The sequence below is a fragment of the Alligator mississippiensis genome, chromosome 1 (assembly GCF_030867095.1).
Source record: "Alligator mississippiensis isolate rAllMis1 chromosome 1, rAllMis1, whole genome shotgun sequence".
NCBI classification, from domain to species: Eukaryota; Metazoa; Chordata; order Crocodylia; family Alligatoridae; genus Alligator; species Alligator mississippiensis.
The window spans coordinates 432,900,631-432,926,462 of NC_081824.1; the positions used below are offsets into that span (position 1 = coordinate 432,900,631).

Here is a 25,832-nt window from a genome sequence, read left to right on the forward strand (position 1 = left end):
TCACCAGAATTCTGTCTAGCTTCAGGCTACTGACCCCTTGTTCTTAGTTTCCCAGTTCCTACTTGCTGCCTGTTTGTCTCCAGTGTCATAGGTCCTGCTTGTTTGTTCCTAGTTTCCTGTTCCCTATGTGCTGGCTTCCTCCTTGTTCCTGGTTTGTCCCATGGTTTCCTGTCTGCTGGCTCTAGCCTGGACCCCATAGACTGCAGACTACTTTGCCAGCTCCTTGACCCTTGTGCTCCAGACCTGCTTTCCTGACCTTGTCTGTTCTTGGTCCCCTAGGTTGTGATCCTCCAGGGTCAAACTCTGACTTCCTGCATCTTGGCTGTACCCCTGACACTATGGGTGTTTGTACATGTGATGGGCTGGCTGGTAGTGACCCAGCCCAGGAGTTTTGAAAGGGCAAAAGATGATTGGAGGACTTGGGATTTCCTTTCCTCACCGATCAGGCCCCAGAGACTCACCCTCCGTGTCTCCTGATTCACCCCTTGGGTCACCTGGAGGGGGATAAAAGGGACAGCGCAGCTGACTCAGGGAGAGACCAGTGAGGGACTACAAGAAAGGAGTTTCAAGAGCTGAGCCAGCGGGGTGGGAACAGTTGCCCCAGAAGAGCCTGAAGAAGCAGGACCTGTAGGCAGCAGCTAGACTCTTAGCAGCATGGCATGTGGCCAGTAGGAGAGGCTTCCTGCTGGGCTCCAGGATTGCCTATGAGAGGCTGTGGCCAGCAGAAGTTCCTCTGCTCCAGCAAGGATCTGAGCAGCGACCTGAGGAGTTCCCAGCTTGGCTTCCAGCTCCTCCAATCAGAGACCAGGCAGCTTGACATGAGGCTGGGGCTCTGGAAAGGTCAAAACCCCTAGCAGTTTGGAGCAGGGGCTGCCAGTGGTGGCTGGGTAGTAGTGTTTCTGTCTACCACATGAGATATCTGAGTTCAAGTCCCAGCTGGGGTGAGTAAGCAAACAAGGAGCAAATCTTCTTGTAGTGGAGAGGGGCCATTGTGTTTTCTCCCTCTCCAGGTACCTAGGCCCTATATTTCTTTGGCCCTTGACATTTTGTATTTTGTGCCTTTTTATATTTCACCAACCAGTATTGTTTGCTCTGCTGTTTTGTGTTTTATATTTTGTTAACCCTGTCTTTTGTCAATGATTGTAAGTGTCTAACATCTGTTGAATCCTACCCCCTTGGGTCATTGTAGTGTTCACTATACCCCCTTATTTATGCCTGTTATGTTCCCAGTATTGTTTCCTCATTAAAAGGTATATAGTTAAGTCCTCAGCGGTGGTCTGACTCTGCTCTATAGGGGGAGGAGAGTCCCTATATCTCCCACAGTGCTTGTGCACCTGCTTTGATCCCTTCAATTGGAGAGGGGGTACCTCTTGAAGTACTGCATGGGTTACATACTGTGTTTGGGGGGAGGAGCAGGCTGCAGGCACTTCAATTAGGATGGCTCCAAGAGGGGCTGCTTTTCCAAGAGACTTTTTTGACCACAGTGAAGCTGCCTGCCTATGCACCTGTTACAGATCTCCAAGTGAGTGGGGAGAGGAGGGAGAACCCATCTGCAATGCACTTGAGCAGAGCAGTCTGTGCACACAACCTTGTGAATTGCAGCCATGAGGGCTAAAAAGCAAAAGAAACAGAAAACACTGAGGCAGTGGCATACCTCCTGAGTTTTAGGTAGCCAAAAGAAATATCTCTGTGGTGTTAGCTTAACAATTTAATTAAAATGAATAGTAAACTGTGGAGACCCTCATTTAATTAGTAAATTGGTCATTCTGAAAATTGCATCCACTTGGGTCTTCTGTTGCTCCACAGCAGAGGACCCCCACTGAGCTAACAGCTTCTCTGCCCCTCCATGTGATTCTGGGCACAGATTATTCTGCTCAAGTGCACTGCAGGTCGGTTCTCCCTCCCTTCTCTCCCCACTCGTTTGGAGATCTGGAACAGATGTGTGGTCAGGCAGCTTCAGTGTGTCCAAAAAAGGTTTCTTGAATAACCGGCCCCTCCTTCTGCCAGCCAGCCCCACTGACTGATTTGAGCCCAGAACAATTCATATATAAATCTAAACTTCCACAACCTGCAGGAGTATTTGGTCTGGGGGTTTGGTGCAGGCCCATCTGGTATTAAAATGGATGACATTAAATCTGGTCTCTGTCAACTACTGAAATATAGCACTGAACAATGAATTTGTACAGGCAAAAACAGTTGGAATCATTTAAAAAAAAAACAAAAAACAAAAACCCTTTTATTCTTATGGAGAACCACTGTTGTACCAGGAATGCCCATGAAACAGAAATTGTGGGTCATGATTATTCTGTATTTCCTTAGAATTAAGACCCATTAATAATGGCATTGATTTCCCCATAGACCAGACTTTGTTATAAATATCTTCATAAGAAAATATATTGAAGAGGAAGTCACCCACAGGTTTAAGCTCTACTTTCTAAATAAACAACTGTTTTAAAAAGTGCTAAAAAATCAGCACAAACATGCATTCCCATAACTTCCCCAGGAATTCCTGTTCATCCCAAACATCATAATTGCAATGGACCAGTGCACTATGGGTTCCATTGACGTAAAGAAGTACTGGAGGGAGCTCTGTGATTTTATGAAAGCAAGGATCAGAGGTGGACCTTGGTTTGCAAACCCAAAATCTTCACAATAGACTGCAGCTTTTCTGTAGTTTTTTTAAATTTAAAATCAACTAATTATTTGGGGTCAAACGAATGAGTTTAACACATGCAACAAGCAATCTTTGTAACTTTGCTGATGCATATCACTTTCATAATAATGCTGCATTGTGGAAGAAATGAAAAAGAAAAACTGAAAGGGAAATAAGGGCCTTATCCACTTGGGCTTTAAGTTTTTTCATACTGTACTGGTTTTCTAAAATCTCCATGTAACCGGAGGCACTTCTCTTCTGTCCATATATTGCACAGTACTTGCTGCTGCCTCTTCTTTCTCTCCCCTCAGAGACAGCCAACATAGCCTGTTTTTAGAAGGCAGCACCTTGCATAGCTGACTTGCATCCTTTTAGACTGGCTGAGGGACAAGGCCTCACTGTACTGTCCCATCCAGGCTTTCTCAGCTGGAAGGCAGGCAGCTGAATGCAGGGTCAAGAGGATAGCCATTACATGGGAAAAACAGAAGGGCTTGGGGGAAAAATATTGTTGTAGTAAAAGGAGAATGCTCTACTTTATCAAGCCTTAAATCTCAGTATACCTCTATAATGGCTGAATATTGTCTGCAAGATGATGCTTCTGTTAAGCAACCACATTCTCCATCAGGAAATGAACTGATGCTCCAGTTGTGCATTGGTTCAAACCTATTATGTATTCCCCATATGAATGATCACATGCAAACCAAGAGGCTTCATTTTATAAAATTTCAGCCCAAATACACCTTGACTATTCTCTTTCTTAATTATGTACAGAGGCATAAAAAAGCAGCTGGGAACCCAGAGCAGTGGAATGCATGGGGACAGAGGCAAATTGCAGCTGCCAGTACGGTCACACAGCCTTGGGCTGTAGAAGTTAGTTTTGTAACCCCCAATCTATGTCAGTGCCCAAGGCTGCTGCCCCAGTTGCCCCACAGTAGTTAAGTTACCAATGATATATTTAAAAATACAAGCACAGAAGAGAATAGAACTGACTTGATGTGTACATTCCTGCTAATTATCAGAACTTCTTTTAACCCCATCAGGGCCATCCAAATGCTGCTCGGTAGAGGGCCTTACAGGCAACCCATAGGAAAACAAGGACTCTGCCTATCTTCCCTGAAAAAATTGTATTTCCCTTTATCTTCAATATAGTGTTATGGCTCAGAGAGAATCCAAGTCATAGCATGTACCATTTCATCTTGATCTTAAGGCTTCTTCTCAAGATTAACACTCAGAGACAAAATGAGAAAACCTGTTAAAGCCTTTGAAAGATCCTTGGAGGGATGAAATCCTAGAGAAGGTGTTAAAGGTCCAAGTGCTATTGAAGCAATGTGTGGAGTCTTTGGTATAATTTGGGAACAGGACGAAGTTCCTAGGCGTAAAAGAAAGGTGGTTAAACACTAGGGCTGTGCGAAGCTTCAGTCATTGATTCGATTTGGCAGAGATTAGGCCCATTTTGGCAGCCAAATCGCCAAATCCAAATGGAATCAGGAGACCCTTTAATCTCTCTGAAATGATTCAGAACCCTCTGAATCAATTCAAAGAGATTCAGAAAGATTTGATGATTCAGATTTAGACACAGCTTTAAATGTTTTTTCTACATACCTCAAGGTACTAGGCAGCTCGTGAACACTATGATGCTGGGGTGGATGGAGAGTCCCACAGAACCACTGGGGGGTCCCCAGCGCGCTAGGGAGTAGACCCAGACGTAGACCAAAAGCACTACCAGTCCACTTCCAGGTCCACCAGGGAGCGGTTGCAGGACCCCCCCTCCACCCCCTGGCTTGGTGACTGATGCCTCCTGGGTCTGGGGGTGGCACCCTGAGTCCCCCACAGCTGAGTGCTGAGCTATGGGGGGGGGATGTCCCCCCTGTGCACTCGGCAGCAGGCCTGGAAGTGAACCAGAAGTATTTTCGGTCCACTTCCGGGCTCACTGCCAAGCATGTGCAGGGCCCCCCCATGCTCCTCTGGGACGCTCCATCTGCCCCACCATCACAGTGTTCATGAGCCATGCTGGTACCTCAAGGTATGTAGAAAAAACATTTAAAGCTGTGTCTATAGCCAAATCGCTGACTCTCCGAATCAGCATCGAATCTTCAGATTCGGATTCGGTCAAACTGAATTGGGACAGTGATCCAAATCAACTAATCACATTACTGTCCCCAATTTGGGCTGAATCTGAATCCAAATTGAATATGGCCCATTACACACACCCCTATTAAACACCCAAAGAAAGATGGTCTTTTGCAAAATAATAATTGGGGGCATTATATTCTCTTTTGTAACAAGCAAACTACTGGCAAAAGTATTGTAAGAGGATGAAATAAACAGTGGACATACAATTTGGGGACAAACACGTTGGCTTCAGGAAAGAGAAATCATGGCAGATCATAATGCTATATGAAGAATCATCATTGAACAGAGTATCAAATGACTTAGTGTTGCACATGAACTGTATAGGCTTCCATAAAGTATTTCATAGCACAGACAAGTGTGTCACTTGCAAATTACTGAGACATAACAAAATTACAGTAAAGATTTAAAATTGTGAAAGCCTTTTATAATGGATCTGATTGTAAGGTAATCTACCTAACTCTCTTTCAGATACAGAAAGATATATGAGATAATGGTGATTTTTGTCACCCTTGCTATTTCTTCTGATTATTGATTCAGTGATGAGAAACATAACGGGAAATTAAGAGACATACAGTGGGTTTGGAGGACTTAGACTTTGCAGACAGCATCTGCTTATTGGCCCAGAAATTTCATGGTGTGATTGAGAAAACTAAAAGCCTGGAAAAGAAAGCTGAAAAGTAGAGTTGAAGATAAATAGGGAGACAATGAATATAAGAATAAATGGAACCCCAGGCTCCATAAATGGGAAGTAAATGGTATATGTATTGAGTAAGTATACCATTACCTCGGAACTATTGTAAGTAAGACGTAAGTATTTAGTCATTCTTGCTGAGAGGATTACACAGAGGGCCCATCTACGTTTCATTAATACGCAGCAATAAACTGTACTGCTCCCAGGCACCGTGTTTGAATACATGCACACTGAGCCAGGTCAGAGCCGGGGATCAGCCTGCCAGCCTAGGGGCTGCTCCAACCCAGCTCAACCTGCTGTGGAGGGGCTGGCTGGGGCACGAAGGTGCTCCAGTGTGGGGCCAGCCAGCAGGCAGCCCCTGCACTGAAGGACCCTCATGCCCTACCCAGCCCTGTCAGCGTCTACACGAGTTGCCGCAAAGAAAAAAAACTCTGCCATAAGATAGTACTGGTGTTTACAATTACCAACCTACAGTAGAATTAATTAGTTTACTGTAGCCTAATAGCACTGCGCATGTAGATGCTGAGGCATTTATTAAGGAGCTAGTTACACAATTCCACAGTAAACGTCTCATGTAGAAGCACCCAAAGACAAGTTTTTAGTGTGGCAATTAATATGTAAAAATTCCTGAAATTTCACCACAACTCTGAAATTAATTGTGGTAGGTAATTTTACTCAAAGATAATTGAGTTCCCCTTGTTGGATGACAACAAAGGGAACAATTATTAGTGTCTTCCCAGTAAAAACATAAGAAGATCAGAAACAGAAAATTAGTACAGCCAAAGAGAACAATGATATAGAATTGGCAACAACTGAGTCAGTGTGTGCAGAGTAACAGCAGGCAGCACGATTAACAAAGTAGGAGTTGGATTAAAAGAAGGTATGCAAAATAAAGAAGTAAGCTAAAAAGGGCATAGCTATAAAGAGGAATGGTAATGAGAAGATCAGAGAACTATTTCAGTTTCTATAATCACCTTTCAAACACTGTTTATCAGCAATTAACTTTGCACTTGAAATTACAGAAAGCCTCCATTTCAGAAAATGCAATTTTAGCAAAATGCATGAATAGCAACATTAAAGAAATGCTCTCTTCCTCTAGGTGTATTGCTTTCAGTTTTAAGATAAATATAAATAATGTCCTTAGTACACAGAAACAATTCATAGGTCACATTTTGCATATCATCCTAATTTGATAAGATTACCTAGCATAAACGTGAAAAGCATGTTGACAGCTGAATCCATTTCAAGGTTATTTCATTAGCTATTTCATAGTCACATCTTGTAGAAGCTGAACATAAAAATAGAGCTCCCTCTTACTTCAGCAAAGAATTTTCAAGGAGGTTAAATGATTCCTTATCATTAATAATATATAGCTAAATATTATTTTATCCATTGTGAACTGTAATAGGAAGTGTACAGATGTAAGGGGAAAAGAGACAGCACTTTAGTGGTATTCTAGGGAAAGTCTGGGTATCTGCAGTATTATATCAGATCTCATTTACAATCAACAGCAAATTCTAATATTATAAAAGCCTTAGTCTGTCCATAATGCTTTATTTGCACTCTGATTGGTGGTCTGAAACAACGAATCAGAGTGCTCCAAGAGCATTCCAGACAGGAAACATGATGGCGGGGACAGAGCTCCCTGGAGGCAGCGGCAGGTGGAGTGAGCCCAGAGCCCAAGCAGTGATGGAGGGAAGGGGGGCAAGCGGCCCTGGGCCTAATGTGGCAGTGGGAGAAGGGAGAAGCAGGCCTGGGCCTGACATGGCGGGGGAGGAGGGGAGCAGGACCAAACCCCAACTGGCAGGGGCGGAGGGGGAAAGGGAGGAACAGGCCCGGACAAAGGGGGGTGGACACAGGGCTCTGTCCCTGCTCCCCACTTCCCCACTTCATTCTTGATGGGCAATTTACTAGTGTGATTTGTAAAAGGCTAAATAATGTTTTTCCCTCACATCAATGACCTGGAAGATGAGATGGAGTGCACTCTCAGCAAGTTAGCATATGACACCAAACTGGGGGGAGTAGTAAATATGCTGAAGGGTAGGGCTAGGATTCAGAGAGACCTTAACAAATTGGGGGATTGAACCAAAACAAATCTCATGAAGTTCAATAAGGACAAGCAAAGTCCTGCATTTAGGACAGAACAATCCCATGCGGTACAGGCTATAGACCAACTGGCTAAGCAGCAACTCTGCAGAAAATGACCTGGGGGTTACAGTGGACAATAAGCTGAATATGAGCCAACAGCGTGCCCTTGTTGCAAAGAAGGCTAATGGTATACTAGGCTGCATTAGTAGGAGTGTTGTCAGCAGACTGAGGGAAGTGATTCTTCCCCACTATTCGGCAGTGGTGAGGCCACATCTGGAATGTGGTGTCCAGTTTTGGGCCCCCCACTACATAAAGGATTTAGACAAATTGGAGAGAGTCCAGCAGAGGGCAACAAAAATGGTGAGGGGGCTGGGCACATGACCTCTGGGGAGAGGCTAAGGGAACTGGGCTTTATTTAATCTGGAGAAGAGAAGACTGAGGGGGATCTGATAGCAGCCTTCAACTACAAGAAGGGTGGTTCCAAAGAGGATGGAGCTGGACTGCTCTCAGTGGTGGCAGATGACAGAACAAGGAACAATGGTCTCAAGTTGAAGCAAGCGAAGTTTCGGTCGGATATTAGGAAAAACTCTCTCAGCAGTAGGGTAGTAAAACACTGGGACAGGTTACCTAGAGAGGTTGTGGAATCTCCATCTTTGGAGGTTTTCATGACCAGGCTAGTCAAAGCCTTGGCTAGGATGATCTAGTTGAGGATGGTCTTACTTTGAGCAGACAGTTGGACTAGATAAGCGTTTCTCAACCTGTGGGTTGCAACCCAAAAGTGGGTTGCAAGAGAAGTTTAAAGGGTTGTGGGGAGGTCTGAGGGAAATGCTGAAAGGCTGCATGAAACTGGCACACGGGGCAGAGGGTGAGGACGGAGGGCATGGTAAGCATGCAGCAGGGTAGTGTAAAGCAGTGGGAGAGGGAGGGAATGGGCCAGATGCAGCAGTTATGAGGAAGAGAGACAAACAGAGAGAGAGAGAGAGAGAGAGACTCTGTGGGTCGGGGACCAGGAGGGCGTGGGTCACAGCATGCTGATAGTTATGCTAATAGACCCCAGTGTGAAAAAAGTTGAGAACCATTGGACTACATGACCTCCTGAGGTCCTTCCAACCCTAACTTTCTATGATTCTACATTGTGGCCAAGTCAACAAAAATGGTTATCATCATACAAAGTACTTCAAAGATTCAGAGCACAGCATTCCTTTTCCCAATAAAGAAGAATGTGCAAAACCTATTAAAATACATAATTACCAAAAAAGGCAAGAAGATTGGTTTTATGCAGTATTTTGTAAATGAAACACAGTAATCACTTCTAATATCCTACCTGCAAGGTTCCCTTCTTTCCGATCTTTTGGTTTCTATTCCCAACTTAAACTAATAAATTATGTAACAAATTATTCTAGCCAATGTTGGGGAGAGAGTGTCAAATATGGCTGCCTAAATTTAGGCACTTAGATGAACAGTTTGGTTTTCAAAACTTCCAGTTTCCAAGGAATCAACAGGGCTTCCAGATTCAGCACCTCTGAGAATCAAGCCATGCCTAACTTTAGGCATCCTCATTTGAAAGTTGACCTCAGTCTTTCTGTAGCCCAATTTCCCCATTTGTAAGATAGGGAAAATAGCCACATGACAGGGGTATTACAAAGCGTATTAGTTAGAACATGAGTTCATACAGGGAAGATGTGTAAGCCTGTTTCTACTTTTGTACAATAAAAGCCCATTATTTCTAATGTTGTATATGAGGGCCTATATTTTCCTCTTCACTTGATACCTTTACTACAAGGCTAAGCAACATAAAATAAAATGTGTATGAAATTCAGAACATGAAGGCAATGGGTCCTCTGAAGGATAAAATGAGTATAGGGTGAAGGCACAGAAGCTGCTGCTATATCTTCCCCTGCTTCCTCCTATGTTGTTTTAGGGGAAACCTAAATACTATCTTGAAGCAAGTAGTTTACCTCATCATTTTCTCCCTATTTGTGTTTTAATTAAGTAAACTTTTGTCCCATTCACATACCCCAATGGTAGCACTCACCTCATTCTTCTTTCACCCTCTTCCTCTCCATACATATTCTTATACCCAATAATTAAAACATTCATGTTTCCTCTATGTGAGAGTGAGTGAAATTCCATTGTGACTGGCAACCAGACCATTTTCTTCAGATTTGTCTTTTCTTCCCTTTAGCATCTTCCCTTCTCTACCAAGTTTTCCTTTGCCTAACTTTTGAGCGCTGCTTGTCCCATATTAGTGTTAAATCAGAACCAAGAAACTCAGTAAAGTCGATTTAGACCTTAAGCACATTTTTCCATATTGGCCAAATACTTTACAGATCTGCCCAGAGTGAAATCCTTGAAAAAGCTTCTAGCAGAAAGATCTTCCCACATCCTCCCAAATTAGAAAAAGAAACGTAAATGTTAATGGGTTTGCTATATGTGGGACTTCCTAGAAATACAAGACCTTTTTTTAAATGCCATAATTCCATAAACGCATCATTGTGAAAACCAGCTCTAAAGGGATATCAAGTAAATAATACCAATTTTCAAAATTCTATAACAATGTATTTATACAAATTACAGAATTCTGTATGTATTTACACACCATTACAGAATAGCAAGTAAATAACACCCATTTTTTCAGATTTTTCTTCAATGAATTTTAGTGCTCAAGAAAGGTGCCAGATTGATAGTACTAAAAAATGAAGATTTATGTTTGTTTACAGCCCAGGCACTGCATCCAGGCAAGCTCCCCCAACCCTTTATTCCATTATCTTCAGGCTGCTTTCAAAGGTTCACAAAAGCACTCAAAGGGCTTTTGAGTCTCTGTGCCCATTCAGTCCTTGGCAAGGGTGCTAACTGGCACCAAGGTGGTACTGGTTTTGTGGTGTGGACCATACTCCATTAGAAAACAAACATAATTAATTCATTTTACATAAGTGACCAAGCAAACTTTTGTTCACTATTTGACATGAGCTAAATTCAAACCAGTAAACCTGGGCTGAAAGACTTTGTGGCCTACTGCCAACTCCTGGACCATCCAGTCTTGCAATAAATCCTACATTAAATTACATATTTTTATATTTACATAAATTCAGTATTTATATGCCATTATGGGTTATTAGAGTAAATTGGTTACAGTTTATATTGACTGCTGTAAGCTCATAACATTTTTTCTTGTTTTTACTCCTTTCTTAGAAAAATACAAAAATAAATTAAACAAAAGCATGTCAACTAATATTAATGATCTGCCTATGACTAAAAATCCAAGGTAATTCAATGTTAAGACTCAAACTGTGACCTACCATCCTAGCCTCAATTCATGGTTATATTTTAACATTTGTGACTAATGTCCTGATGTTTGTGAATTTACTACAAATTCAGATCATTATAATCTTTTTATTTTTTACAGTTCACTTAAATGAACCTCTTTAATTCTAAATAAAGAACCTGATACATCCTGGAAACTCCATTTCTCCCTTTTGACCAGATAGGCATAATGTCTTCTATTTAAGTAGTTTACCATTTGGTTAATCTATAGCCAAACTATTTGAACATTTCAGCAATATTGGAGGGATTAAAATAAACAATTTAATGTTTTAATGTAATATATTAGGATGCTGTGAATCCTTAGACAATAATGTCATCCATAGGCAAATAAATAGGCAATCCCCAATTATCTTAAATCAACTAAGTTAATTTATATAGCTGTATCATTCAGTAACAATTATTAGAAAATGCCATATTTCACATAATGTAGTCTACTAGTATTGAGAGCCAAGATATAGCCTCTGCTACCTATTACATCACACCTTTGAGCACAGAGAGGTCACAAGTGGTCATAACCTTCAGCCATATGCTGTTCCTTAACAGAAGTCAAATAATGTGCTTTTCTATCATGCGGACAATTTCTTATCAGAACAAAATATATTTTTGGATTATTAAATTAAAACTGGTGGGAAACATATGTGTAGCCACCCCAAAATATATCAATGACCATACTCAATTTCCTTGTGCAGTTGTCTAGAAGAACCTGACCTTGCTCCCAATGAAGTCAATGCAAAAAGTTGCATTCACTTCAGTAGAGGTAGGCTCAGAACCTAAACTTCCATTGTTTTAAATTATGCTCTTAACAATCTATCCTCTATTTTCTTCAGAATATTGTAACAAGATAGTCTCTTTCCTAAGGGCAAAATCAAACATCATTATTGCTAAAAACGTGGTTATGAGCTAAACATAAAATGTTACAAAAGCTGCATATATTACATATTATAAACTCACTTGTAACTCATGGATATTGGACGGTAGCTTCAGGAAGAAAAAAGCAAGTATAATAATTTTCCCCTCATTATTAATAGAGATTTATTAGTTTCATTTTGCAAGTTTTACTTTAAGAAGGGTGCTAATATCAAGTATTATGACAGTTCACACTGAAAGCAAATTTCATAAAAGATGTTACAATGACCCCTATGGAACTTGTATAATTCATAGTAGATAGTCAAGTGCACAAATAAACATGTTTTCAAAAGTGATCCTCTTTATCTTGTTCTTGTCCTTTTAAACCATTATGTGCTATTTATGAGCATTTTAATTAGTACAACTGTTGACATTACTTAGCTCTGGCATTCTGCTTAAAAAAGCATGTTTATCATTTAGCTTTGGTATAATCTGCAGTAGGTTTTAACAAGTAAAATATATTCCACCCCCTATATTTTCCAGAACTGTGAAGTTTACAATGATGGAATAAGTCACTTTTTATAGGAGAGGAAATATTACAGACACAGAATAAATTTGAAGACCCAGTTTTATCTTTAATCCTCTGGGGATAAGCTATGGAACAAGCAGTCAGAAGAGTGAATACTCAGTGTCATGAGTGGTGTGCATATTTTTACAATAATATGGGCACAAAATAGATTGTCGCCTTTAGTACATTAGGGTCACTAGAATTTTTTGTATCCATGCACCTTTATATTTACTTGCATGAATTTACCACAGGTTCATAGCGGCCTTTGCCATTTTAATGCTTACAGAGCCTAAAGCTTCCAAAATGCCTATCTGGCCTGTACATATTTCATTAAAAATAAACTCTATATAATAAATAAATATATAAAATAAATAAAATGTTGCCTTTGGAATTTCTATAAATAAATTTAACCTTTTATTTTTTTACTAAGAGGTCTTTGCTTTAAACTCACTGGGATGCTGCCCAGGGAGCAATTAACTGAAAAGTCTCTTGTTTAAGTAAGACTGCACCCTCCATGCCTTTGTAAATGCAGCGTACACTTGAGCAGGCCACCAGCCAAAAATCCTGATGAATCAAAGTATGGCAGCTATGCTGATATATGACGAAGTACAACTGATCAAAAATTTAAAAGCGTGTCTATTTCCCAGCATGCATCAGGCCTTTTTCCTTCTTGCTTTTGCTTCTCTTTCTCTTTCTCTTTCACTCAATCTCTCACTCTCACACACTCTCTCTCTCGTAATAAATCAAGCGAGTGGGCATAGGCTCTCCTCCAGGAGGACAAACCTTTAAGTGCAGAACAAAATCAGCATGTTCCATCCAAGCCTCCATCATACATTATGCATGCGACAAAGTTTGGCAACAGTGGAGCTGATGTGATGACACAGCTAATCAATAAGAACCCACCGCATGAAACCTTTATAGTGGTTACTTTTTAAGGGCTCAAGTGAAGGAATTGTCTTTGTCAACTTTGGCTTAAAATATCCTTATATAGTTCAGGTACTTTCTCAGGGTCCACTGGTCTAGGTAAAAAATGTGTAAATTTTTGATGCCGTTTAGTCCTAGTCCCCTCTCTTGGAGTCCCATCTTTATTTAATGCAACATAATATCGTCTTCCAGTGTCCACATGTTTATATAGATTTGATGAATATGTGTTATACCAGTTCTCTTCAAAATGCTCTCTGAATACACACTCCTGGGTTAATTTTTCCTGTGGAAAAGAAAGAAAAAAGTAGTGAGGAGATAACAGCAAAAATAACTTTCTACCCATTTAATGTGCCTCATACTGAGCGTGTCTATGCATGCTGCTACAGTATCGTTGTTACTGCGCCATCATTTAGTGGTTCCTAAAGGAAGTACTAGATGATGGCACAATAACAATCGTTTGTGCAGTAGTGTGACGTAGCATCTCGTGTAGATGTGCCCACTGTATTTTAAAAATTCATAGATTCATAGATGCTAGGGTCGGAAGGGACCTCAACAGATCATCGAGTCTGACCCCAATTGTACCTGGTTACCTTCAAGTATCGATATTAGTGACTCACTGGCTGTGTCTACATGAGATGCTGACTGCACAGTAGCTGAATAATACTGCAAAGTAGTACATCACAGCGCTAACATGCTACTGCATGGTATTATTTGGCTACTGCTCAGTAGCATCACTTAAAAGACATTTGCTGGCACTACTGCGCAGTAACTCTGGTTACTGTGCATTTATTTTGTTCTTAATTATACAAGTTCTAAATAAAAGCACAGTAACCACTGTGCAGTAGAGTCTCGTGTAGGCACACCCATTTTGTGTATAGCATATAACAAATAGCAAAATGTGCAATGCATAAATAAGAAAGTTCTGTTGAATCTTTAGTTTAATATTAGTAATGTTTTAACATGCACAAAACCATATACATATATACAATACATGTGTGAATAGCAAAATGTTTTCCAATAACTTGTTTTGAGAAACAACAAAACAACAAAAAATAGCAAACACTTTAATGCTCTATATTGGCAAACAGCTAGCAGCAAAATGATGTTACTGAACTTGTATTAGTACTTGCTCTAACCTTTATTACAAAGGATTAAAATTGTGAAATACAGCAAAAAAAACCCTAAACTTGTTCTATAGGCTTCAATAATAATGATGATGATCTGTTTAGGTCCCTTCCAACCCTAAGGACTATGATACTATGATAACTTAGGGCAAAATGCACAAAGGCACCCTAGGTACTAAAACTGGACTTAATTAGAATTTGGGTGCAGTGCTTACATAGAGAAGGAAGGAAGGATTCTACTGCAACAACAGTAAAACCCAAGAGGTGCTTAACCTGTAGTCCTGAAAGCTCCCTACATATCAGAGCAGGCAGGCACTAATACACCAAAATTTTGCCTGCTTCCCCGAGGGAATCAATCCAATAGGGGTGTGTGAAGTCCACCTAACATGTACCAGCAGCACTGAGTCAAGTTTAAAGCACAGTAGTCACTGTCCCAAATAAAACATGCCATTGATAAACAATAAAACAGGTATTGATGCTCCCTACCTCTTTATAACTTCAGGTAAAATGTTTATGTAGGAAGTGGGAGACCTGGTTTCTAGGCTCACCTCGGCCTGAATGGATTCAAAACCTCATCTTCCTGCTCCCAGGAAAGTGATAAGCACCAAGCTACAGAACAGTCTATAGTTGCATATAGTTAAACAGTCTTATGTTGGATATTAGGAAGAACTTTCTAACCATGAGGACAGTTAAGCTCTGGAACTGATTATCTAGAAATGCTGTGAGATCTCCCTCCCTGGAAGTTTTTAAGAACAAGTGAGATAACCACATGCCTAGAATGGTTTAGATGGGGATGATCCTGCCTCGGATTCTAATTCCTTCCCTACCTTTTGCAGCGTTGCGTTTCATCTGTCCATACTGCTAGTCCCATTAACTGCAATACTCTTTTCTATGCCCTTCCTCCTCCCCTCTTTTACCACCCCCCCTTTGTTTGTGTGTACATACACATGAGCAACTCAAATGGCCCCTTATTTTTAAATAAGTTTATAAAATGCATCTTTCTTGGGACATTTTTAATCACAATTTTGTGAAATATTTTGTCTCTAGCAGTACTAATGCTTATGAAAAAATAAGAAGACACATTTGTTTTAAGTAAATCCTCAACTGGTAAAGAATTCAATTCTTTAGCTTCCTACTTCTGTAAAATTTACTGCCAGAAATCACCACACTGACTTTGAACAAGGAGTTGCAACAATAACATGTTTTACTAACATCAACAGAAGTTGAGAGAGTTAAATGTTCTCTAATAGCTATCCAGAGAATACGCAGAAGACAAAACAGGCATCTTTGTAATATGCATCTTCTTGATACTGTACAAATGGAATAACATTTAAGTACTGCTTGTGTTGTCCTAACATTTTGTTTAGTTGGAGTGATTTTTAAAATTACTTTGTTTTCTTTAATTGCAAAAGCAGATGCTGAGTGGTGTTGTATGCTGTGTGTGTAGCTCCACAGGGAACATGAAACTAATTCAAATTAAGTTTTTCTACTCTCTGCAGGGAATCAGATCACATGACATACACTGCAGATTCAATCCTTATTAAAAATAGAGATCTTCCTAAAATGTCATTCTGTCCTTTCTTGAAGACATTAATTATTCACTTCATCTACATTTCATAAATGATGAGATTTTTTTTTAGTATTATCATAAATGTATATTTTTAAAAGAACAGGTTTTTTTCCTATCCCCAGAAGGTGCACAGTCTAAAATAGTCTATCCTTTCTCTAGCAGGCTTAATGAGTTATGACAACACTGCAGTATACTACTCAACAGACCTCACTGTATTCTGCATTGTCTACTAAATGTTTTAATTTTCCTTTTAGAACATCACTAGACCCCTCCTATATTATATCAAAATGCATGTTACCCACTTAGAAGGAAAACTCGTGTTAGATCTTTACATATAATCACAACTTCAGGGTAAGCTGGAAATAAGAGCTGTTTTATAATATTCTGAAACAACTGTTTAGAGCGCACAGAAATTCTGGCTTGACCTGAAGACTTAAACCTGAAAAAATAAACAGACTTCCATTTACTTCAGTTGGCTTTGAATCAGGCCCCATATTAGCTACTGTATAAGGGATACAAACAAATTACTGCAAGATAGGCTTGGTCACAATTACACTTGACTTTACACTCCTCCCCATATCCTGGATGTCATGGTAAAAGGGCTACGCAGTACTCTCTATGAAGCAATCAGTTCTTATTTTACTGAATTTCCATGGTCTGCTTTTTGTTAAATTATTTTAAAGTAGTTGTATACACATTTTGTATCACAAAGCCCAAGTAGTAAATATGAGTTTAATTCAGAAATCTGCTAACTTGGTACTTCGGAACAAAATCTGGCAAATATTAGCTACTATGGAAACCCCTTTTTCTTTTTATATTATCCACTACTTAGCAGTAGAGAAAACAGTAATTACAACATCAAAACTTCCAGCCAGCCCCATTAAACCTAAGACTATGAATTAATAAAGTAGAGGACTATAGGATACCACAATGAAGGCTTGAATAGATTATTTTTAATATATATTCCTGTGGAGCAACTGATTTAAAATGTATGGAAATAAGAAAACACTTAATCCATATGGGCAGTATTATGAGAATAGCTTAATTCTCAGGGCTAGTAACTTTTACTGGAAAAATATTTAATAGTAGACATTTGTGTTGATCAGTAAATGAAAGTGAAATACAATGTCCTGTCCAAAAATATTCTCTTTTTCCTTTGAAGGCCTGTTAATTATGGTTACATGTAAACTATGTGACTTACTTTGAAATGTGACCAAAAGAAAATTATTTTGCCCAATTTTACTAATATAACAACAAACATGCCCTGTTGTGCGTTTGGGTCAAACAATTTTATTTTAAAGAAACCTACAGTTTTGTCCTGACCCATGAAACTACTACACTAATCTGAATTGAAACAGACATTTAAAAAATACTTATATAATCCAAAAATCCCCAAACAGTATAAAAAGAAATCAGTAAGTCAGTTTAAAAGGTCAGTCAATACTCTTAATATGTCTCCTATGCATTATATCAAAGATTGTTCATCTTTTATAAAGTAAGCTCATGGTTAGAGGTATATTCTCCCCTAAAAGCGTATATGCTACTTTCATCTTACAGGCCTAGTGTATTGTGTGTGCTATGAAAAATTTTTAAAAAAGGAACTATTATTTTAAGCATTTCCCTTCATGGTTTACTTGCAAACGATGGCATTATAATAAAATTGGTCTTTCATATGCAATGGTCTGAACAAGCTATTGAACTTAGATTACAATAGTGTAACATCATGTTCAGATACAGTAATTAATTGAAGAGATGTCATAAATATGACTGCAGTCATAAACCCTTTGGCTATCCTTTCGTCTGATCACACACACTAAGCAGGCTTGTTGTCTGATTGGATAGAGAACCTCTAGGGAAACCACAGCCACTGTTGGAAACAGTACTGGTAACTAGGCAGTGCCACTTTTCCGTCTAATTATAGTGAATAAGGTTCATTGAATAAAGCTTCCGTAGTGAATAAAGCTCATTGAATACTTCCTGTTAAATATCTGACTTTGTGCATGTTGAAGAAAAACAAGATAAAGGTGATTCAACCAATATTTTGACACTATTCAGCCAGCTCTCAGCTGTTAAATAATTTGATAATTTATTATAAAAACCTATCAAAAATGTCTTTGACTTTAAAGAGTTTTATACTGCTGAAAGAATGTCCCATAATAAAAGTAAAAGGCATTGTACTTTTAGAGGAAAGGTTTACCTACTACTATGTTAAATTGAAATTCAGGCCAGATATGATCATTAAATATTTTTTAACAAGACCTAAGATGTTAAGGCAGGTGTCTTGGCCAGCCCCCAGTTGTGCAATTATATTTGGTCTGCCTTAGGTCATCTTGTTCTTTCAACAAGATACTATATTAATCTTAGCTTCCCCTCCTAAATTGTTAATGTAATTTCATGAGACAGTTTTATTGTGCATGCACCCCCATTAGCAAACACTGTACAAGGTGAAACATTTAAAAGAATTTGGGGGGCACACCCTATAAAGAAGTTAGGCCCTGCAAAGTTAAATTTTAGGCTTCTGGACCCCAGCATAGAACCCAGCATCAAGAATCAGGTGCCCAGGCTCCTTTCACCATGCCGAAGCAGAGCTGGGTGCCTAAGAATGGCAATACAAAAGCCTACATGCTAAGTGGAGAACTGCCTAGAGCTAGCCAATAGGAAATACCAAGTTCAAAGGTGTCTCTGAACTCCCATTCCTCTCCAGAGCATAGAGGTCCAAATTAGGGTTGCAAGGTAGGTTCCCTCCATCCTCTCAGGATCCACAGTCCAGAATCTGCTCTTGAGATCAGGAACCTACAGGTATTGCCTTTTTGAGGTGTAGCCAGAGTAAGTGGTAACAATGCTACTGCCCTCCCCTTATTTAATGACCTACTGGTTAGAGCAGGTATCTGGGGGGCATATCTACACATTCATTTATGTGCAGTGGTTACTGTGCATTTAATTTAGTTCTTGTATAATCAAGTACTAAATAAATGCACAGTAACTAGAGTTACTGTGCAGTAGTGCCTTTTTAGTAATGCTACTGCACAGTATCCTAATAATACTGTGCAGTAGTGTATTAGCACTGTTTGTGCTATGACCCACTAACGCACAGTATTATCAGGCTACTGCACAGTTAGCAATTCATGTAGACACACCCAGGAAGTAGGAAACATGGGTCACAGGCCCTTGTTGGCCTGAAGCTATTCAAATCCTCATTTCCCACTTCCAAGGGTGGCAGTATTTTTCATCCCTATTGTTAAAGCTCAGCCACTGTACAGCTAGAATGCAAAAATCATGCAGCCAGGAAGAGGAAGAGGTGTCATTACTGTAGCCTACTGACATTCTGTGGGGGGTAGAGGTAATGGGGAAGGTGTTGGGCTCTGCTGCTTGCACCCAGGATTAAATATGTGTTTTACATTTGGCAGTTGGGTTAAAAAAGAGGAATGATTCCTGAGAAGGGTTTCTTTCGGATTCCAATTTCAGATTTAACTATCTGAAGTCCATCAAAGTCCTGTTTTAATCACCTAATTCCCTCTTTTTTTTTTTTTAAAGCAATAGGCTTCTAAAACAAGATTTAGGAAGATTCAAGTTGCCTATGTCTAAACTTGTGATCCACTAGGCATCTTCCTGTTGGGTCTGAATGTTCCCTACATGCCTCTAGTTTTGTATTGTGGGTATACTAAAAGCTGCCCTGGCCTGCTAGTTTGGATACACACCTGAGAAAGGGAAGTCCCAGTTTTGAATCCCTGCTTCTGTCACCAGTCATATTTTATATTAAGTAGCCATTGAACAAACACTGACATAAACCTGGGATACCCTGTCCCAGTTTATTGTCCTACCACTATGCCACAAAACCAGAGTCCCTCTTATACTCTCTTTTCCTGGCTCCAGAAATTTTGAATTGATTTCCAGGCAGCAACCCAACTTCAGTAAGAGAAATGAAAGGTGCCTCTACCCAGCCTTGCTAATAGCTTGGTTACACCCTCCAGAGATGTAGGTTTGAACCACCTCAGACTGAGAAGAACCTAGAAAGTCATTTTAAAATTGTCAGCGGACCTGGTAGCACTTGTTCCCCTTGTTAGTAGAGTCAGCAATGAAAAACTACTCAAAGAAGCTGTGGTCCCTCTATATCAGGGGTAATAGGAAGGAGACAATTACTTTTTTTAGATAAATAATTTTGGCACTAACATTGAAATCCCAAGACTTATCACTGATTTCAATAAAACTAGAATTTCCCTCTTCTCCTCCAACACCTTTTACAAGAACCAAGTTCATTATACATACCTTCATTTTACTGATATCCACTCCATTTGATTTTCAGCATTTTAATTCAGTCAAGTTTTTAAGTGAGCTCTAACTAGAAATGCAAATATTTTTAAATGATGAAAGCTTTACTGCACTTAGAGTCACTCTTGCCAAGAATGTCGCTGTTCCAAGAAGGGGGTCTACCTGAACATGGGAACACTTTACATATACTCATACAAATGAAACTGATAAAAGTGCCTTTCTTTCACTGTTCAGATATTGAAATGCACGGAGTTCACCCATAGGAAAGCCTGCCCTTACTGCCATTGAAGGCAATGACAAAATTACAAAGGTTAGTACAAACTATCACTGCTCCACTGATTTCAAAATTAGAAGAGCTAACGCCTATTCAGTTTAATGGTACCAGATTGGAAGTTGAGTTTTCTTTACCAACCCTGCCCAAGGAAGTCAATTTGTAAAGAAAACAACAGAAAGACTAATTGTGGGGTGTTTTCAACTGTCTGTAATGCCAGTAGATTTGGAACTATACTGTGCCATACTTTAAAAGCCTTCTAACCTCTATTTTATTTTTGTTTCCCTGGCACAATCAAGGACTACAGTCCTTGATGTTATGTCAATGTTATCTGAGTATCTAATTCATGGTTGGCTAAATGTATAACAGTAAACCCTTCCAAGAATCAGAAGCAAGGTTTTACATACCCTTTGGTCTTGGAGCCAATATAAGACACAGCCCCATTTCTAGTGAAATCAACAGAAAAAAAATCCATTTAAATAGGAGTTGAATTATGAAGTCTGGTAATGATTTTAAAAAGGGAAAAATACAGATTTTAAAAGAACAGCTTCAGCCACGTTTAGATTGACTGAAGACTGTAACTTCACCAAACTCACCTCCAACTCCCACATTCTATTATGTTATATCAAAAGATATCAAGTATGCCAAGCCTCCACTGGAGCTTGACAGAACCCTGTAAAATTTGCTTATGGCCTTAGTAAAGATAGCTGGAAACCTGAGGCCAATGTTTGTCCCCCATGGAATCTACTTTTTCCCATTGATTTCAATCCTTACATTAGTCAGTTGGGTGGAAAAGTCGGCTATTTTAAGGCGATTTAAACATCTGCTCTTTTTTTAAAAGAAGTCATAATCTTACTAATTTTAGCTGTTTAAAGATTATGCTTTTGTTAGCTTCCTGATCTTTTGGCCTTACACTTTGAAGACCCAGTATAAATAAATCATTGTTTTTTCTTTTAAGACAGTCATTGATCCTTATTATACAAATGTTATTTCTTGATTTGTTTTCCAGATTATCCTGACTCATTTGTCCATTCGTCTCTCCATGGAAAGGCACCTCAGGGGTTTCAATGATAATTTTTTTGTAATTCCTTTCCTAAATATGACACAGGACATGTAATATCAGAGAACTCTAAAAAGGCCAGGAATATGTTCTGTGCTTTTGTGCCTTGCATTAGGCTTTCAGACCTGCAGCTGCTTCTGCCATCAATGATTTCTTAGACACATCAGCTGGCTTGGGTCTTTTGTTATCTCCATACTCCCCACCCCCACACCAGTGAAATCCCTCTGTATTAGGTCATACTTTACCCAGACAGTTAATTTCAGCTTTCTTAAAGACAGTGTGTCAATTTGTCTTAAAAAATGTAATTGTTCCTATACACGTGCAGAGATGCTGCTCTGATGCGCTTAATCGAGTCTGCTGCTGCTCCAGCATCACGTGTATCAGCACCCCGGCGTTTTATGAGCTTTAGTTCAAAGTGCCCCATGGCTATTTTTCAGCACAGGGACACTAATACATGTGACACTCTTGGAGCTTTAATTAGCTTGCCTCTCAGAGCTGCACTAATTAAAACACCCCCTCTGCCCTCCCCACCTCCACCCTCCTGGAGATCTATAAATGTCCTATGATTTCAATTGGATTGGTGAATGAAAAGGTGAAAGATCAGGCAATTATTCTGCAGGAATCAGGCAATGGACACACATCCCTTTCCCCCCCTGCTCCCCCTCCTCTCCCCCCCCCCAATCAAACTTCAAACTCCTATGGGCAAAATTATTCAATATTATTTCATTCTTTTTTATAAAGCATCTAAAAGGGATTTTTTTCACATGATAACACTTGCATATTAACATGACTTCAAGGATTCCCTTCAAACTTTCTGAACAAGAATTCAACTTTGAGTGCACTGAGTGAAATCCTGTCCCAAATGCAGTCCATGCAATACTCTCATTGCTTTTAAGTGGCCAAAATGTCACCTTAGATATTTAAACATAATACTTTTTCAAAACAGCTAAGTGCCCAAAGACTAAATTTTTTCTTTAGACTGCAAACACTTTAGGGCAAGGACCATGTCTAAATGTATGTTTTTCATGTGTTAACACAATGGGGCTCTTATCTTGATCAGGATCTGGGGATACTATCAGAATAACAATTTCATAGATTTCATAGACATTAGGCTGGAAGGGACCTCAGAAGATTGTCGAGTCCAGCCCCAAAATGTTTTTGAAAAATTTTTCCAGAAATAAAACTATTTTTATTGTCATTAATACCAACTTTACATAATTTTTCCTCCAAACTGCATTTTCTTTCCTTTTTTTGTTTTGTTTGTTTGTTTTTAAATAACAAAGGCATATTTATTTCCTGAGTCCAAAAAGACTAAGGTAGCTATAATTTTAAGTGGCGTCAGATACGCTGTGGTTGGACTTGCATTTTTGCTATTACAAAACTATTAAAATATGGAGGAACTAAAGACACATACAGGAACAGAACTATTGGCGTCTGGATCGTGCTAATATAATTGGACAGAACTTGGCAGGTTCTAATTTCCTAATAACATTTTCAAAATTAAAATGAGCAACATAGAACATTTTCAGCATGAATATGCCCCACAACAAGGAAATGTAGCATCTCTCTCTCTAATTCAGGAGCTAGGAAATCAGTCTTGTTTTGCGTTCACTGGTAAAACTGGGCACCGTGCATCTCAGTTTGCTTGAGGCATAATAAGCTCATAACGCCCAACCTGGGCCTCTTGCTTCAGCTGGTCTAATAAATCTTCCTTGCGCCTCTTTCTGCTTACCACCAAGTATCTAACATAACCTTGCCTGTGCGATTTACTTTTAAGCCCATATTTTTGGGCAATTTGATGTATTCGCTTCTGTTCATCGTTGTTAAGTTCTATCGAGAATGTCAAGTCAACGTTACTCTCTGAACGAGCGTAATTTCAGATGATCTGCTCGATATCTCTCTTGGCAGTTTTGTTCACCCTTTCCATATCAAGGCCAAGTCCTTCCCTTTTAAACTGCTCCTTCACTGAAATAGGCTCTCAGATCCCTTCACCATCTTTCCCAAGCCCACCACCCATAGGTTTTGCATGAATGGACTCAAACTTACCTCCGCCAGTCAACGAGAATTTTCTGACTGACTTCTATGGCAGCAGAAGCAGGCCTAAAGTGCTGCTTCTCCAGCATAGTTACAATGTACCATAATCACTTTAGTCTGCTAAATTTTATTTTTTTCCTTTAATGATAAGCATTTTGGGCAAGATTTCACAAGTGCTCAGCACCAAACCACTAAAGTCTTTTTTTTTTTCTCCTTCTGTGGTCATTGCACAGTACTCACTTTCTAGTACAATATCCCAAAATCTCCCATTACAAAAAGAATCATGATCTTTTACAAACAGCTTTTTAAAGGATGTGGATTTATACTGAAGTGAGCACTGTTCCTTAGGATTTCTCAATTTATAAATCAATTGCACTGTTGTACACCACCAGACCAGCATGAACATATGTAAACTGCAGGGTAAGGACCTAGAGATACAAATCTCCTAATTAAGTCAATGGAGACCTAAGCTTTTAACCTCTTCCTGAAAAGCAAATAAAAGTGAAAAGTATTATATTTCACCTACTGAGTCAAATCTAAAGAAAATTATCTCTATCTGATGTTGTGAACAGCTTCCAAGCATATATCTAATGTGCCATTTTGCCTATGCATTTTAACATGTCACTTCCATATCTTTACCCTATTCCCTAGGAAACATAATCCATAAAACCACAATTTAATACAGTTTAAGATCACTAACTGTGCCAGCTCCTGAAAAATGTAGGATATGAACAGGTGGGAAGCTGCAAATCTAGAATGAGGTATATTTGAACAGCTGCACAAAAAATTTGCACATTTGCTTGTGTCTATTGGTCCCCAATTTTCATGAGTACCCAGAATTCACACACTTTTTTTAAATGCAGAGAAAGAGAAAAGGAGAAGTAATTCAGTTAAGAACTAAGCAATGTAACTCTTTTGGAAAATTTTATTTTACTATGTGTCAACTGTTTAACTAAAAGAAATAACTTCTGCATGTCTGGTCTATTAGAAGCTCATCACTGAACCATAAAACAGCGAGACCAGAGAAATCACTTGGGTCAGTAGTTTTCAACCTTCTTGAACTTCAGGCACCCCTAAGAAAATTCCAGATCTTAGTTTTGACTCCTTTTTTATTCCAGAAAATTCCTAGAGCAATTCTTCTGTTATAAACAACTCAGAAAGACTACTATAGGGCAGAATGTTTTTTAACACCATGGACTCCTATTGGACATTTCTGGGTTAATCTTGTGAATCATGTTTGTACACGTAACAGTATTAACATTGTGTGGCATCCCACAGCACTTTTGAATGGATCTTGAGACACCCCAGGGTGCCACAGCACCCTGTTTGAGAGTCACTGACTTAGGTCATCTACTATTACCCCATCTAGTTTTGCAAGACCTAGTCAGTACCTGAAACTTAGCTCTCCAACAAAAACCTAAGTGCCAATGGAAGCAGTGCTGGTGATTCACTAGCTGTTTCCCCAAATCAGTATTGATCCAATACCATGTAGGATGACATCATTAAATTATGATGTCAGAACACAGTGCTGATTTCAGGTTTTATTAAGAATTCCAATCTAATGTTTTTTACAGAGGATATTCTCGCAAGTTCTCAAATAGATATACAGGTTCCTTAGCTTATTTCTGTATCCCTCACAACTACACTATCCAATTTTTAGTCAGATTGCACTGGACAAGTCCTAAAAGGATAATCTTGGAAGCTGAGGGATACTAGAAAACATACACGGGTTTTCCGTAGCAACTACTCTTGAGGATCCTATGGCATCTCTCACATCTGTAGTCTCAACAAAGATGGTGCCAACAGCAGGGCAAGCTGTTTCCTGCCCTACAGCAGAGTGGCGTGAAGAAAGAAGGTTTACATTTTTCCCATCCATACACAACCAAAGACCCTTTTAGAACTGGGCATCACCTTTTTAGAATTCATTGAGATCCCCAAGCCCCAAAAGAAAAGGTTAAAATAACAGACACCTTTGGCAACTTCAGAGCTAGGGAGAAGGAGGTGCTGAAAGTCAATGGGCCACTGCTTTCACATGAACCTGAGACTCCAAGCACAATTGTTAGATGAAATCCACCAGCAAAGGTTCAGACCTAGCCTTCACTGAAAACACAAATAAAGAATTAAGTAGAGCAATGGGACTGCTAGGGACTTCCTAGGTTACTAAGTACAGTCCCCTTATATTGCAGAAAACCTCATCATAAATTTATCAAGCTCCAGTTTGGGCTTTTTCTCCATTATTCTATTCAATGACTGTTCCAGAACTTCCCTCCTCTGAGG

At 39.4% G+C, this 25,832-nt stretch overlaps 1 protein-coding gene and 1 long non-coding RNA gene across 2 annotated transcripts in view; one reads left to right on the forward strand and one right to left on the reverse strand.

Moving 5' to 3' along the window:
- On the forward strand, window positions 1-24,584 carry LOC109281833 (uncharacterized). The gene is made up of 3 exons (XR_002088616.2): window positions 1-941; window positions 20,425-20,500; window positions 21,471-24,584. It is a non-coding gene; the product is annotated as an uncharacterized LOC109281833 (long non-coding RNA).
- The window catches only part of FGF9 (fibroblast growth factor 9), a 31,478-nt gene continuing 15,748 nt past the window's right edge, over window positions 10,103-25,832 (reverse strand). Inside the window, exon 3 of the mRNA XM_006271093.4 lies at window positions 10,103-13,510. Coding sequence (XP_006271155.1) covers window positions 13,265-13,510 — 246 coding nt within the window. The 3' untranslated portion in view covers window positions 10,103-13,264. The remainder of the gene's footprint in view (window positions 13,511-25,832) is intronic.